This window comes from Solea senegalensis, linkage group LG14 (assembly GCF_019176455.1).
Source record: "Solea senegalensis isolate Sse05_10M linkage group LG14, IFAPA_SoseM_1, whole genome shotgun sequence".
Taxonomy (NCBI): Eukaryota; Metazoa; Chordata; class Actinopteri; order Pleuronectiformes; family Soleidae; genus Solea; species Solea senegalensis.
The window spans coordinates 22711157-22729239 of NC_058034.1; the positions used below are offsets into that span (position 1 = coordinate 22711157).

The 18083-nt window shown below is 40.6% G+C and overlaps 1 protein-coding gene across 2 annotated transcripts in view; it reads left to right on the top strand.

Annotated features, from left to right (window-relative positions):
• The window catches only part of LOC122780640 (phosphodiesterase 4D interacting protein), a 96660-nt gene that overhangs the window by 35582 nt on the left and 42995 nt on the right, over nucleotides 1–18083 (top strand). For both annotated transcript variants that reach the window (XM_044043741.1, XM_044043739.1), the window contains exon 4: nucleotides 15924–16034. In XM_044043741.1, coding sequence (XP_043899676.1) covers nucleotides 15924–16034 — 111 coding nt within the window. The remainder of the gene's footprint in view (nucleotides 1–15923; nucleotides 16035–18083) is intronic.

An 18083-nucleotide genomic window follows, 5' to 3' on the forward strand; every position in this document is an offset into this window, starting at 1 on the left:
AGATTAAACAGAATATGATGTCATTTTAGGTGTATTGCTTTTTAATCTCCTTTGCACCAGCATCCTGTCCAGAGTCTGACTGTCTGACTGACTCTTGGGACTGTAGATTACAGAAACATGCATGTGTGTGCCAGGACCTGTAGTCGTCTGGTCCTGATGAGGCAGAACATCATTTCTGAGGAACTGGTAAAGATTTGAATTGGGGTTAGGTTTTGGCTTTAACTTGTTCTGGTTGAGCACTCTTGCTTTTGTAGCAAGAAGACCCGGGTCCGTGCCTTTCTGCATGGAGTTAGCATGTGTGTGCGTGTTTTTCCTCTGGGTTTCCTCCCACAGTCCAAAAACATGCAGATGTGTGTGTCCTGAGGTCTTCACAGTCCTACTCTGTTTGTAAACTGGGCTTCATTCACAAATTGTGGTTCGTTTCCTCTGCTTTATATTTGAAGTAAAGTAAAAGAACCACTAACTTTGTCCTGAAGATCTGTGTTTTCTTTCAGACCTGTCTGCTCTCTCTCTGTCTCTCTCTCTGTCTATCTCTCTCTCTCTCCCTCTCTCTCTCCCTCCCTCATATTCCCTGTACAGCAAAATGAATCCAAGCAGAGACTCCGAAATTTGGGGATAGATTGAGTTACACTACTTCCCAGAGACAAAAGTGGCCTACATGGGAGGGTCGGCCATGACAGTTGGCAGTGGGTCCGGTTTGGAGTGAACTTGATACCGTAATTTGGATCTGCCGTAAACACTCTGAAATTAGACACAGACCTGCTCCCCCTCTGAAACGCAACCATGGGAAAACTTGGCATTTTGGACGCAAAAGCTCTGCCCTGACCATAACATGAAATCCACGCTCTTATGATTAGATGTAACATGTTTATCGCTGCTTACATAAACTGATGGAAAGTATTTGCTTGGCCTCAGCTGTGCTGTCTGCAGAGCAGAGGTCTGGTAACAGGTACTGGTTTCTGCTCAGGAGATCATTTGGTAATGACTGTAGATTTCGCTGACTCTGTCTGTTTAGCACGCATGTTGAGCTCAAGCTGAACAAGTTGTTGATTATCATTGTTTTCAACTGTTCAGATGTGCACAGTCTGGCATGTGTGGCTCTTCACGCGCGGCGTTTCTGCATGTGCTCTTTACGTAGAACTATGTGTGTGTTGACGTCTCCTGATTAGCTTTGGCACCAACACCGAGGTTTGCAGATGATTAGCTTAGCAGAATGATTTCCTGTCAGATCTTGATAGAACGAGTCCTACGAATCCGTGCGCCAACAGTTAGCAAATATATGCCGTACCTGAAGGCTGTTTGATGTCATGGATTCACGTTTTCTGCTCATTCTGAAGACCAGAAAATGTCAATTCTGTCAAGAAATCAACACCAAGCTCAAACCTGAGGCCTGTGCGTAGGTTGCCCTATAATGCACAACAGCTACTGAGTCAAATATTAGTAGCTACAGTCAGTGCTGTAGTGTGGTCTACTGTAGTGACTCTCGAGTTCAGCCCACTCTAACCCAGTCAAAAAAGGCTACACACTCAAACAACATGGGTTGCCAGACCTTTGACCACTTGCTTACAAACAGTGCACATATGATGAATTTTATTGTATTTAACTACTTTTCTAATGAAAATGGTCGACATCTTCACATTTTCTTTGTAAAAACAAATACTGCAAGTGCAAGTTCTGTCAATGAATGCTTTGTTTTCATGGCTACAATACCTTAGTAATAGTGTAACTGTTTACTAAACCAGGTTTTAGTCAAACTAAAATGTGTTGCACCACTTTTACTAGCAGTTGCGTAGAGCTTAGTCATTTCTAAATATTTACACCTACCCCTTACGTGGTGTACGTCTAGCTGCTGGCAGAGCGGAGCACAAAAGACACTACAGGAGGAGGAACCTGTCTTCCACAAAAGGTTCTGACAGACATAATGCACCCTTAAGATGAGTGTGATGACACCGTTTCGAGGCCATGTTGACCATAAACACTGACTTAGAGTCAAATCAGTGGACGACATTTACTTTTCTTGGAATGGCCGAATTATGACATACATTTTTAACTGATTTTAATCCATTTTCTATCATTAATCAACATTCACAAAGTAGAGTTGAGTGTGAAATCAACTACGTGGTCTACTACCACAACATGTGCATTGTTGTGTGTCATTTACACCACGGTGGGTGCAACACAAGTAGAGAAATAACACGTTTACTCACAGTAATAAGTCTAACCAATTTAGTCCTTGTTAGCTGTGGTAGTGACTTGGTTTGCACTTCATCAATGAAGTCGTCTGTCAGCTTCTGTGTGGCAGCTCAGATGGCTGTTTACCTCCCCAAAACAGCACAGAGCTGAACAATGTTTATATTTGTACCAACTGCTGCTGACAGAGCACAATTTATTCATCTCATATCTAGTCTACATGCCGATGTGTCCTTGGGCAAGACACTTGACCCCATGTGACGTCTGACAGCTGTGCCAGCAGCTTGTGAATGGGTATGAAAGATGAGTGACAGAAAGAATTATAATGTGCTGCACATAGATGCGCTGTGTGAAACTGTGAGTGAATTGGTGAAAGGGTGAATGGAAAAACTGTAGTGTAATTCAGATTTGAGTGATCATCAAGACTAGAAAAGCTCTATATAAATACAGTCCATGTCAAGAAAGAAAAGAGACCTCCAGGAAATCAAAATCAACTTACTAATTTAACTTTGGAGTTTATGTTTTACACTTTGACAGATGTTCCTTCATTTCTGTATTAAGCTTTATGTGGTCCATTTAACATTCTTCATAGACAGCTTTTTATTTTTCCAACCCAAAGGCCAGGAAATATTAAATATAATAAAACAAATTCTCACATTTAAGAAGCTGAAAACAACATCTTGACTTTACATGGTTTGGCTAATTAATCTACTAATTGTTGTTGTGCAAACACATCATTTGAATTCACATTTACACTTCGGCACCAAGATAGTTTGTATCAGCCCTTCCTCTGCTGGTCGACTTTTCCCCTTTCTACCCCCATATGCTGTGGCTTACACTCTGTTTTATCTTTGTGCCAATCCCTGATCCCGTCAGTCCCTCGGTGAAGTCATTTCCTGCCTGGCTGACTCTCAGCACTCACACCTCTGAAGCAGGGTGGAGGGGGTGCTGGGTGTCACATCTTCATCCAAAAAAGCTGTTTGTTGGCTCAGGATTCCTGTTTCTCTGAGATCTCCTTTATTCTGGCAAAATACAGCGCAATTAATACTCAGATACACATACAGGGGTGAGAGGTGGAGGGAATGTGTATTATTCCCCTCCAAATGCCTCAAATGCACATATACGCATATGTAGACATTCAATAGCAGTCATTGACACATGAGTTCCTTGGCCCCTTGGTGTTGTGCCGACAAGATCCCAGGTTTCCTCTTTGGCAGAGTGGTCCAACTCACCACTGCCATCATCATCATCATCATCATCATCATCACTGGCAACAGCAGCAGCAGATGTAGATGTAGCTTTAGCTGCAGGAGCTGCCTGAGTCCAGGCCCTGCTCACGTCTCTCCTTCCTCCCTCTCTGGGAGTATCATGATGCATCATCAGTCTCAGCTCCAGGCTCGGAGCCATCTGTCACAGCATGCGCTCACTTCCGGGGGTCAGGTATCTCAGGCAGCCCAGGTCAGGGGAGGTTGGCAGTCAGCAGAGTGGATCTACTGGGCCTGCTCCCAGGGTCTTGGAGTCAGTCACCCACATAGTAAAATTGGATATGTCTATAGCTCGGGTTCCACCTGGTGGAGAGTAATCTGCAAGTATCCAAGCCCTGTCCATTTGTAGCAAGTGGGCCCACTTGTTGATTAGCCCCATAAGGCCTTTCAGTCATGCAGCAGGGAAAAATGACCTGGCCGCCCTTGCAACAGAAACAGTAATTTATGACCCTCTGCTCCGTACAAAATGACATCAGTTTTAGTTTAAGCTGAAATAGACTGCTAATTCCACATAAGCTATGGTAGCTTTAACCTTTTTAGTCTGGGACTGTTTGTTCTAAAATAGAAATGAGTGGTTTCCACAAGGCCAAGCTGAGGCCCCATCATATTTATATTTTCTATAATTATCAGTTTTGGAGTAAAAACCCCCCCAAAAAGTCATGATTTGTGTCTAAAAATGTAGAAGTATACAAAATGCAACTGGATTTCAGTAGTGCTGTCTAACGATTAAAGTGTTTAATGTGTTGTTGCCATAACGAGCTAATCTGAGCTAAAGGAGCTAGCGGTCTTCAGAGGACTGCTTACTATGGTTTGGGGTCTGCCAGCTTGGTTGGTAACACTGCATACATCATTACTTGGATGTGGGGAGTGCGTTGAGAAATGAATTTGCTAGGCCAAAAAGTTATTAATGGCCGTTAATAACGTTTTTAACTGACAGCACTAGTTTTCAGCCTTGTTTAAACGTTGTAAACATCCTCTGTAGGAAAGAAATGTATCCGTCAAAAACGATATTTTTAGTTTCGTAAATGGGATGAGACAGGTGACCCCTCCAGGGTGTACCCGCCTTTCAGCTGAGATTGATACAGTGCCTCCCATGACCCTCATGTGGAGGATAACGCTGTAGAAGATGGAAGGATGGATGATGGATAAATGGGATGTGTTTGGGAAGAACTGTTGCTTAATTAGTACCAGTTCCTCATTGATCAGTAGTAAAATATTGTTCAAGGTAGGGTTAGCGGAAAAACTGGAAAAACTATTCGAGCAGGCTAATATGCAATGACCCCGGATTCACGGGCACCGCGCAGCATCGTTCAGCTCAACTCAAGTAAGTCCAGTCGCACACAGCTAAATATAGTGAAGAAGTCTATGTGCAATTTTCCTCTCTAGATCATATCTTTCATACCCATTTACACGCTGCAGCAAAGCTTGCCCAGGGGCACATTGGTATGTAGACAAGCAGAACCTGAAATCAAACCCTCGACTTGGACTCACTGGACCAATGTTGCTGCCATCAATATTTCAAGGCTATCTTTGTTATTTTTATTCTAATTTCACCAGCATTTTGTTTTTGTTACATTCCCCCAATGATGATGGAGCTGCTGGCATCAGGTATGTTTGACTTTTTCCTGCATTGTTTATTCTCCAGTCATTATGGTGGAAACTAAAGTAAAGCAAATAAAAAGGTCAAAGGTTTTGGCTCACTTACATTATGGAGAAACCGTAATAAAATACCAGTTGGATGTTTCTACATCATTTACTGTAACGTCTTTATTTTTCCGCATCAGATTATATAGCGTCATATTAACATTTCACCTAGTTTGTTCTGTGTGAGTTTCGATCCTTTTCAGGCCAGCTGTTGTTGGTGTCTGACGCCACCTCCTCTGTTAGTTGTGATGGTGTCTCTAGTTTAAGAAGATGTATTTTTTCATTCCTCTTTCAAATATCTGTCTACCCGTTCTCATCATCCAGAGTGTAATATGTCCCTCAGATGTAAGTGGACAGCTGAGTCCTGTCCAGATGAGCTGGCCCGTCTGACGTGGTTGTTTATGTGTACAGAGATGTGTTTTTTTTCCTTGTCTGATGATCTTCTTCTGGAGGTTTTGACAAAGGCCCTGTTTGGGTAGCTACAGGTTTTGAGTGCTTCCTTCATCATTCCCTCTTTTGTTGTGTGTACATTGGTGGCCCCATGGTGCAAGGTTCCGATGACACAGTTTGTGCTCCGGTGGTTGGTGGGACTCAAACAGCACATATTGGTCTGTGTGAGTATGTTTCCTGTATAATTCAGTGTTGGGTCTTCTGTGTTCTTTATTATGCCACAACAGTATGGCCAGATAGACTGTTACCTTTAACATCCTCACAGGTATTTGAATGTTGTAAATTTAATGTTGCGATCTATACGTTGTGATCTGTGAAAGATGCACAGCACTTTGTTTCAGCTGTTGTTGCTTTATCAATAAAGTTTGGATTGGATTGGATAATTACTCTCTAGACAGGCATCCAGCCTGGGTCTGGTTCTATATAAATGAGGAGAGCCTTTGGCTCAGCTGCTCACTAATGTTTGCCATGAAGAAGCAGTGAGGAATCTACTTCCAGCTCAGGCCTTGCTCTGCAGCCATAGTCGCTGTCTGAATGTCTGGAGTCAGTGTGTGCTGGTAAAGACATCCAGATCCTGTTTTGCTTCATGCCTCTTGTTCTTTTGGCATCATTAAAGCAAAAACAATGTTGCTCAAAGTAAATAACCATGGAAACACAGACAAGGGCGCACCTAAACACTGAGGCCAGCCAGTTTTGTTTTTTGTATTCATATGACTCGCTCTTTCCCACTGAAACCACTGCTGCAAGCTATATGAAGCGCACTTATGTTGACCTCATCTTGACACACATATAGTCCTTATTGTGCACATTACAGGAGGTGCAATGCACTTTTGGACACTCTCAACTCCTCATAAAGAAGGTTGGAAAACAAGTGTTGGTGAGTGTAGAACACATTTAAGCTTTTTGTGGTCAAGTATCAAAGTTAACACGTCACAGATTTAAGTGTTTTTGTTTCTTAAGTCTGTTTTTTCCCCTCTCTCTCATCACATCACATGAAAGTTGGCACACAGGCTGGAAAACTTATTGACTGCCTTCCATATAACGACTCCCTCCCTCCATTGGTGCCGTTTCATCCCATAAACCCTGATGGGAGGCTGGCACTGAGCTAACCGACCCTGCAATGCCACCTCCTTCACACAGCACATCCAGCTGCTGCCTGCCACCACATCTGGTTGTGATTTTATCAGAAACCAAAGAGGGAGGAAAGTGAGAGTACAGAGTCTGGGAGATGAGGATATGTGACCAGAGATGTGTGGTCATTTATCATTAGACTCCTTACACTATTCATTTAACATTTTTTTACCTACTGATAATAATACAAACAATAACAACTGCTTATTGGCACCAGCTGATTTTGTTTGCTGATGTTTTTAACTAAATCAGCACCTGAAAACTTGCTGTTTTCTCTTTTCCAAAGTCAAACTCAAGCACTTTTCTAGCACTGTTGAGGTTATTTTGTAATGCTTTCCCAGCTCCTTACAGCTGTGGTAAATGAATAAGAATATATACATTCTCAAAAAGATTATTTTGAATTCTCTCCATCACATCAAAGGAGATGGAAATCAGCTATAAACATGTGTAGGATTAGTAAAGGAATACAGTACTTCTAATGATGCTTTTGTCATTGGTGCTGTTTTAGTTGCATAATCATCTGAAATAGTTGTATTGTAGTGATTAACTGCCAATGTTAGCTTATTGAAAGTATAGCTGCTGTTGTCTCAATGGATTCCAACATTTAAATACATGGCTGCAGTGATTATCTGTCTATCGTTTGCAGCTGTGCTTTGTTTATGTCGATGCCAAACTACAGATTTTATGTGTTGAACTGCTTTTTAAATGAAACCTTCACTTTAATCCACCGATTTCTGAAGGAGCAAACTCCTACAGCCAGAGGGTCAATGTGTAATATTTACAAAACAACAACCAAATCGAAAATGAGTTCATATAAAATTTCATTCATTAACTGTGTATCCTTCACATGAGGGTTGTGGGGCCACTGGAGCCAACACAGCTGACACAGACAGGGTTACACACTGGACAGGTCACCAGTCCATTCACTCTCACATTCACATGCACCGTCAATGTCATCTTTTCATTATTTCTTCATGTTTTTGGACTGTGGAAGACAACAAGAGAACTCTGAGAAAACGCACGCACAAACTGGGAGAACATGCAAACTTCATACAGAAAGGGTTGCAAATGCAATAAGCAATAGTGTAGACGCAGGGAGTCTTAAAAAACCCCACAAAAATACTGAACCAGATACAGCAGTAACACAACTAACTGACCTAACAAATGAGACAAAGGGGGAATCAGACCATTTTTAAACAAGAGGGGAAACAGCACACACAATAACTACGCTCAATACCAAACACAATACCCCACCACCCCTCCGCTTGTCAGCTGTTGGTTAGGTCCAATCTTTAGCGCCTCTACATTTAGCCATGTAATATACCCATTATGAAAATGGGCCAATTCACCAATTGCACCAGAAACCCAGCAGTGTGGATTAATATATGAGGCAAAGTGCTGTCATATGATACTGGTCCAACAGTCCAAATTAAAGCTGGGGTAGGCAACATTAATATTTTTTATAATATTTCAGAACTATAGTACACCTCTAGACCCTGTTTCCAGCTTTGGGTAAATCTGATATTTTGACCAACCACAGTGCATTTGCACTCCTACTTACAGCTATGCACACATGGACCTCTGGATTAACAGCTGCCTGTGCTGCAATGCAATGCAATGCAAAAAAACAACACTCTACCTGGCATTTTGCAACCTGGATACCGATAATAATGAAACAGTACTATGGGAACAACTGATTTACTGTGAAACAAATATGACAGAACTGCTATTAATGGTAAAAGAAGCAGTATTTGTACAATGACAGCCATTTTGTAATTCTAACTCCGGGTACGTGAGGTTACTCTGAGTTTCTGAGTTGGAAATCAAGTTCAGGGCATGTTCCTGTGCAAGGACCGACCAATGACCTCAGAAAGTCTAAGTTGGAACGCACCATCAGTATATATACAAGTATATAAAGCTGTTGTAAGCAATGTCATCTTTGGGCTAACTTGCTGACTGTCACTGCTGTTATTCCTCCTGACTTCTCTCTTTGCCATGTCATGAACACATTTGTTAAGGGTGGGTCATGTATTCTCCAGCAAACAGTCACTTATGAGCAAAGTGGACCACGTCTCTGTGGAGTTCTGGCTCCTGATTGGATTAAGTTGTGAGATGCTGAATACCTTTCTCTTTACTCTATCTGTTTACTGGCAGAGCCTGAGACTGACAGACTGAGATCAGACATAACTTTTTAACTCTGATTTGAAGTAAATAAAACTGCAGACAGCAGCTTTAATGACCTGAGGGTGAGTCATTTCTGCAATGATCCTTCCTACTTTAGCTTTAAAGAGGTACAGTGTGCTATTAGTTTAAGCTCACAACCAAAGAAAAGTCTGAACTACAACAATAAATCTGTGTCGTATTTGATATTGAATATGTTATTGTCATCTCCATCAATGGTGCCTTCACTTTGTGCCTTTAGATACATGAAGTTTATTTAGCAGAATCATAGTATAAAGTGCTTTAAGTGGCCACTGATATGAGCCTGTAGCTCACTACATCAATCCATTTGACATTTTTTTACATTTGTTTCGCTTGATGAAACTTCCCAATTTATGAAACTCAAATATGAAGCTAAATTTACTTTGAGCATGGGCCAAACTCAATTACAAGCCATGTGGTTTAAGCAGAAATTATTATTCACTGGAAAATGAAATGGAAATAAATATAATTCCATCTCAGAAAAAATAAATCCGGTTATTTTATGTGCTTGTTAAAGTTTTTTGATGTATTTAACTTCAGTTTTTTCAGTAGCATGCAGCCTTCTGTCCCTTGTTAATCTATTTTATGGGCAAAGTGTAATGTAATCTATTGCAGGGACTTATTTTATTATCATTATGAACCTCAATTATGGATTCACTGTTTGTGGTTAGAATGACTGTGGCTCTCAGGCTCTGTGTTGAACTCACTAATAACAGGGGTGTGACCCAGCAGCCATTTATTACTGTCTCATCATCACATTTGAGCTTATTGTATGACAGTAAATATTGAAGCATTTGGTTTGTGTGGTGTTGTATCTGCACTTCTGTTTCCAACACACACACACACAGCTGTCATCTTTTCCCTAACACGCGGTCCATGGTTTATTGCTAAGAATTCCCATTTATTCAGTTTTATCAAAAATAATGTCCAACAACAATGTCCAAAATCCAAATGAACCAGTTAAACATATGAACATATGTTTCAAATAATGCTATAGCTGTAAAACAACAATAATTCATTGAAAAAAATGTTGTATAAATTGACTGTTTGTGGTAATGAGGCCTGATTTAAGACAAATTGGTATTTATTGATAGTTTTACATGAATCTCATTCTTTGCATTTGTGTTTGACTGAGAAATATAAATTCATGTTAAATGTGTAATATGTAATCCAAATGAATGGACATGTTACAAGAGTGTAAGATAAAGTTCTCCTTATTATCTCCCATACTGTTGCTCCTTTGTACTGAATAGTAATGTTGTTTCCTGCTGAGCTTCAGAGGTTTATTGACTAAAATATAAGATACCTGCAGCGAATCACGGAGTTTCTGCTGCTCATGGGAAATGACCAGATTATCTCTGAGGTACAGAAACATAGCAAAGTTTGATTTAGTGGGAATGACTACCCCTTATGTCATTTGGTTGATAATGTTCAAAGTATCAAAGTCGAAAACTCTGTGTTGGTGTATTTTGATTTCACTCACGAGCATGGCTAATTGTTTCCTCCTGCTTTAAGGCTTAAACCAACCACATCCTGACTCCTGCTCTGTAAGATTTATATTAATCTTCATCTCACCCTTGGAAACATGCAAATAGTTTTTTTCTCAAATTGTTATTTTGAGGCTCTAAATGCAGATGACTTGAGATACGTGAGGAAAAACCTGTTGAGGCAGCTTTAGCTGGCTTCCTCCGTTGTGTACTTAGCATGTCCATGATTTTAATTAGCTCCTGGGGATATTTTTAGTGGTTCTCTTGATGATTTAATTAGGTTTACAAATTATAATTTTAACCAGCATGTCTACCGTGGACTGTGGCAGCACAATAAACACAATCAGACATTCCGCCTGCAGAATTGCATTAGGGGCTTGGCACTGCCAGAGAGCAGGGCTGGAAAATGTCGAGCTCGCTGGCATCAAGGAGCTCCTGTTACCGGTAAAAGTGGGGGAAAACTCCCAGCTCTCTGCCAGTCCCCAGCAAACACACACACTCACATGCAAACATCCAATTACACTCCTGTTCCTGTAGAGTTGGTTTTTGGACCTATATCAGCACAAAGATGAGGCATGGAGGCTGGGAAACTGTTATGGCTGCCTCCTCCCATGCTGCCAAGGCAACATAACAGCAGCCTTTGGTGCATGTGAAAGGACAAGTATGTGGAAAAGGGACAGTGGAAAGTCATATGGAGTAATATGGTGATATGGATCATCCTGACACACTTGAATCTCGGGACCTCACACCTCTTGATAGATGGCAGTTTAAGTTTGTCTCTGATTAATTAGACACACTGGGGCAAATGCGTGGGTCATACTTTCCACAGTCTGTAGTCGAGTTTCTGTGTGTGTGTGTGTGTGTGGCTGCAGTTCCATTCATGTTAGAGTCAGAAGCCATGTCAGTCTAATGTGTACTCGATCTCACTTCCTGGTCGCAGTGATTTCTCCCCTGGGGTTCACACCCATTTTTAGGTCCTTTTTCAGGGCTGATTGTCATGTTTGGGTCCTGGTAGACCTCCCCAGGTAATCTCAATCAGTTGAGTTGATCATCTGTCTTTCTGACCGTGGGTGAAGACTCAAACTGTAGGTGTGCTCACATCCCTGATGACAAAATTTACATCACACGGAACTTAGCCGACCACTGTGTATGCACAGACGTGGAAAGTATGACCTGGGCCCAAAGGCTCAAGCAGCCAGAACCTGGAAAATGTTCTAATGCTATTTGTAGTCTTCTTCTTCATCTTCTTCTTCTTCTTCTTCTTCTTCTTCTACTTTTTCATTTCTACTTTTGGATTTTGCTCTGAAGCTGGAAAACTCCTGCAGAACTGGGATGATTTCATTCCATGGGCACGTTGTGTTGTAATAAATTCAGTCATCTGTGTGTGTGTGTGTGTGTGTGCGCGCGTGCGCGTGTGCGTGCAGCTCCTTTTTCACATTTTAGCAGAGGTGAAGCACTTGTGACTAACACTCCAGCTGTGGCCAACAAGCCTTCAAGTATTACAACACTTGTCCCAAAGCAGTTGACATTCCAGAAATCTATTCTGTTTGATTACTGTATGGAATACTGTGGTTCTGTGTGTCTGAACTCTTATAAAGAGCCATCATCACTAATATATCTTTGCCTGTCTCTCTCTCCTCCTGATAACTGACTATAGACAACAAGCTCTGGATCATTTGCTCAGTCAGACTCTGAGGTTTGAAAGAGAACTGCACACTGTCTTAGTTCATCCCGACTCCAGGTCTAATGGTCCACATTTTAATGCAGGCAAACGGTCAAAAGGTCACACAGTTCTTAAGCCAGAATAAAAAATTGGCTTCAGGAATCCTGTCACCATTACATTATAGTCCAAAAACAATCAAAACAGTGCTCATGTAGTCAATCAGTTATATTTCTCATTTAAAGACCATGTAAAACGATGACAAATATCTCTTTTGACTTTATAACTGCACAGGAAGTTGTGTTGCACACCACTTTGCTAAATATGAATTAATAAGAGGGCCACTGCAGCCTCACAGCAGGGGTCTGCTCTTCTTTTCTACTTACTTTTAAACAATTGTACGATTTTTCTCAGTCACTATTTTCGAACATAATGTGTGAAAATAGTGAGAATCTTTTAGTCATTTTTCAAGCAGAGATGTCAAACCGTCTCTGTTTTGAGGATTTTCTGTTTTTGTATAACTGTTTGATTCCAGACTGACCAGAACAAGACATCTCAGTGTGTAAAGTCTAGTTCAGTTTAGATCTGTGTTCAGAAGATCAGCTCTCACTGATCTCGACATGTGGTCTCTCCGTCTTTGGCTCTGACAGTAACTGCAGATCAGGGATGAGTGAAAAGAATGTAAGAAAACTGAAATGATATATTGTACAGCCAAGGGGTCAGACCTTGCACTGAGCTTCTACAAAGCAAATTATTGACTCCAATTTAATCAAATCCATAATATTCACAATCAATATTTACATTCCAATACGTTCATGGAACATTAACTTACACCAATGCAAAGAATCCCACGAAGAGAATTAAAAATTATACACACAATAATTGTGTCCTATTGCACCATGCTCTCTGTTCTTCTTAACACATTATGTTCAGGCTGCTGTATGAAGCAAGATTATTGCATGTAAATGGCTTATTCTAACCAAACAAGCTTTATTTTAACGAGATCATTCACTTGTACAAACATAATTTAAATTCAGTTTATTTCAATAAACCTCACTTTAGTGTTTTTAGATAAATAAAGACCATTTGCCATTAATCCTCACAGTCCACAGACAGTGAGGATTAATGGCAAATGGTCTTTATTTATCTAAAAACACTTTTCTAGTCTTGACCGCTCAAAGCTGCTTTGACTGGTGGATTTAAATAAGAAATAAATGATATATGTGTTTAATCTTTATTTAAAAGTCCTATTGATTCAAGAATGAATAACTTTTTTAACTTATCCAGCTTCCTGCTGGTTCCTCCAGTCACTTAAAATGCATAATTTTAACACTTTAACAGTGTTAAGTTGCTCTTTAAAAAGGCCTGATAGACCACTCTTATGTTGATTTTTCACCAAATCCCTCGTAATTCCTAAATACCTAATAATGAAGCTGTGATTTATTGATGCAAATAGCTACGTTTTACAGACTTGGCAGTCTTATTTTCATGTTTTATAAGCAGTCATTTATCTGTCAGGATATTGATAAAAAATAATTTTCTGGAAATAATGACATGATAATGTTCAACACTAAAGCAAAAAACGAAATAAGACAAGTTACCGTTGCTTCACTGATGGATATGACCCTACAAGAAGCAGATGTGTGGTTATTTTACACAGATCCACAGTCATCATTCTGTGGTCTCTATCAGTGTTTCACAAAGTGAGGTTTCAATCCGGGACAAATGTTACTGGGGGTTTTTGTGTGACACCCAGGGCCAGTGAAGGTCTCAATCCAGACAGGATTTTAAACATGTCCATGTGTGTTTGCTTGTATTTGTCTGCGCGTCTTTATTTATAAATCACAGTTTCTCTCCGTGCATTTGTTCTTTTCTCGGCAGCTCATGTGAACCCGACATGTGCGCCTGCATCCAGCCACATGTTGCCTTGCATGTGTACTTGTGATGTGCATTCTCTCATTTCCATGCTGTTTGCCAACACTCTGGATGGCGCGGCATATGTGACGGGCGTCTTCCCAGCGCAGAATTCCTCGGTGACAGCTGCTGGGCAATAGCTTCTTTAAATAGCGTCTGGACCAGCTGCAGTTCACTGTCAAGCGCTCAGGTGGAGTGTTGGCTCCTCCCTGTGGTCAGAAACTGTCTGAACTCTGTCTGAAAGTTTTATTTCATCAGGATGATTTAATGCACTGACGTGTACGTTTTTATTTCGCACAATTTCTTGCAATAAGACTCGCAGAGTACAAGTTATGTTTTTTTGTAGTGATTGTTATTTTCAAAGAGGATATGTGTCAGAAATGTATTGATTTTATATGATTTTGACGAGTCATGTTCCATTGACATACTGACCTACTGATAACAATGCTGCAGCCGGTTTATGGCGTCTTTCCGCCGGCTTGACTCACCTCACCACGGCACGGTTAAGTTGCATTTCCAACTTACTACTACTTTTGTTTTCTATTACCTAATAATGATTCATCTTCCACTGAGTCCACCATGGTTTTTTTTTGCAAAATGTATTCAGTTGGTTGGAATATGATAATTCACCCCTGGATGCCAGTAAATCTGACACTGAGGCCAGGTCAGTGTTCAGTGTTTCACGCTCCAGAAACAGTGCTCTGAGAAGGAAAATCTCAAAAACACTCCTGCTTTTTCGTGGAGACAACCAATATGCTACTGCAGTATATGCTAAAAAATACGATAATAAAAGTACTTCCCCTCTCTTGTATTTATTATCTTTTGTTTGGAGATTGTTTGGTCTTTTTGCTTCACGATAACTTCTATTTTCTTTCCTCAGTCATTCTGTCTCTGTTTCTAAATCTTTAGTAATCTAAAGAAAAAGACATGCTCCCAGTCTTTCTCGCTGGTGTTGGTGTATTTTGATGTATTCAGTGGTACAGCGCCACATACAGGCCTGGCATATGTACTACTACTACTGCTACTATATTTGTGTACACTTGTGTACAACACTTTGGTCAACTGAGCTTATTTTTACATGTACTATAGAAAGACTTGACTTACTTAATTATGTAATTGTTCTTTGAGCATATTATTAGCTCGTATACTTCTCTGTACATCCTTCTGTATTAGTGATGATGTAGTCACAGTAACTACAGTGGCAAAAATATTCAAAAAAATACTACGAAAAATACTCCTACTTATTATTACGATGGGTCTTGTCTCTTTCTTTCAAAGCGAGACAGTTTAAATGAAAATGCATGCTTGGATTTATTTATTTATTTTATTACATAAAAATAGTTAAAGGGCATTCAACATCTCACAAAGCCCCGGATCAAAGCAGGGTAGAATTGGTCCTGCTGGTGGAGAAGTGATGCAGACAGTTTTGAAGCACTGTCAGATCACACATGATGCTCATTTCTTTTTAAATTACTGCTGCTGTAATCCGTTTTGATTAGAACAAGTTTTTAACTTCAACAGAGTTTATAATAAAAGAAGCAGCTCAACACTTGTGCTTAATATTTACACACACACACACACACACATGCACACACTCCTGTTTCAGATTCTTGGCATGACCTCCTCATGGTAAAAAAAGGAAACCCCTCGACCCCCCCTCTCATATTTCCCATAATCCCTTGCCTGCCTGTGAACCATCTCCTGTATCATATGCAGTCTGAGTGGGGCTCATGCCCACTTTAGCTTTAGACCACCTCTCTGTTCTTGTTGCTGTTTGTTGATCTCAGAGCACAGAGCTGAGTTGATGTTCTACAGTCACCATAGCTTACGTAGTTTATGTTTTTCAGCTGTTCTCCTCCTCACTTGGGTTTTTCCATACATGATGTTGCAGTAAATGTGGGGCTGCAGTGCCCCATAGGAAAGGAGCTGCCCATTACCATGTCTAACTGTGGTTTCCCTGGTTATCGCACCATCTCGCAGCACCTGAATGACCTGAAGAAGGAGAACTTCAGCCTGAAGCTTCGGATCTACTTCCTGGAGGAGAAGATCCAGCAGAAGTTTGAGGAGAGCAGCGATGATGTGCACAAGAGGGTGAGTCAGAGAATGATCGATCTTTTTATGATGTGTGCACTTGTCCGTTGTACTTTAGGCGTCTCAGCCTCTAGAACCTTGAATTTTCTGTGGATTCTTCCACCGAGAAAACAAATTTCTCTTCATTCTACTCCAGAAAACAGTCACACTTCACAATAAAAGCATGTCAAATAAACAAGATTTTAGAGTTAAAGAGCAAAACATGGAGCTGCATCAAATCCTATTGTATCCATACAACACATATACGCTGCAACAATGGCCTGCCGGGTATTGTTCTACATGTGGGTGTTTTGGTTGTGTTTACCCACAATGCCATGTGTTGTAGTCCACTTCCTACATTTGGTTCTACGCTTTTAGTCGGACCAGAGTTCACTTGTTGGTGTGCATGACAGTTTGGTTGTGCATTCACACCTTCCGAAACGAACCAGGCTGTTTGAGTAAACGAAATAGGATTCGATTTCGAATGCTGGTGTGAATGCACGTCAAAGGTGCACACTCATGTGCTGTGTGTACATGATCGGGATTATGTAATACACAGTTTAAAAGCAGCAGAACTGTAACACTGTCTGATATCACTGGGTATTGTGATCCAAAAGGCTGTTGCTCAAAAAGAAAAGGCTGATCTTCTAAACTTAGTAGCACATCTGTTGGTTGCCCTTGTTGTTCTACCACAGTCATAGCATCATGTTTCAAATATGAGAAACCTTTCATTCAACAAGGATCCTTGCCTGACCATTGCATGTTTCTGTAAAAACAACTTCATAAAAAATAAGCAGTGACAGACAAACAAAAACACTCACATAAGAGACAACAACAAAAAGAGCACAGCTACAGTATGTGACTCTGTCGCCTCCATGGACTCACATTTCTCACACTAAGGGAGGTTTCTGCAAATGTTGTCTTGGAATAATGGAATCTGTGTAGAATTTGAAATTGTACTGAACAATATCAGGCATTAATAGAACATTCATGGATATACTCCAACCTCTCCTTCTTCTCACCAAGGGACCAAACTCCTTTATACAGTGGATTCTTTGTAGTGTCTCATATAGTTGAGAGATCATCTCGTGTGATAATGCAAACGATTTCATTAAAAACTCTTGACAGAGCATCTTGATATGAACACTTTTGAAGGAAGGAGGAGCCACATCATTGAGCACTTTATACTATAAAATGATCATCATTCTGAAAATAGCTAATAATTCACTGCATTTACTCTGATGTAAATGCACATCAGCACTGTGTGTCTGCATTACAGAGCAAGAACAAGATGATGCTGAGTCAGCTTTATTACATTTTGGTGCATGACGCAAACAGCTTCTTAGATGAGCTGTGTCTGTGATGTTAGGAAGATGTAGTCAGCTGAGGTACAGTATATCTAGTCCACAGACACCACAGTCTTGGAAAACAAAGAATTTGAGTTTACAGTAGGCCACATTACCACAGGATCCAGGCACCCGTGTAGCATGTGTGCACCTAATTTGAGAAGTAAAGTCAAAATGTAAGGTTTTTTTTGTGCTAACTTGGTTAAGTTTGTAGCCATTTAACACTAATTTCTAGTTATCTGTGTGGAGTTTGCATGTTTTTCCCCCGTTTCCTCCCACAGTCCAAAAACATGCAGAGCTTAACTGGACTCTCAAATTGACCATAATGTGTGAGTGTGAACGGTTGATATTATTATTGATGTTGGCCCTGCAATGGACTGGTGACCTGTCCAGGGTGTAAAGAGTTACTTTAGTGCACGAGAACACAAAACTTTAGGGAAAGACGGTAGAAATTCACCATTTGCAAAGAAAAGGACAGTGATTGACACTAACAGTGCAGTGTTGCTGTAGAGAGTAAAGAGATTGGTTGTTATTACAGTCACCGTGTGACCTATTTTTCCATTGTACACCCAGTGACCCACATTATTTATGCCTGAGAGCCTTGATGCCAGCATGCATGCATGCACACTTGAATGCATGTATGCAGCAACACTATGTGCTGTTTGTCAGTGTATCAGTAATCTGTCTGCACATGGATACGTGAAATGCACGGCTGTGATCTCAC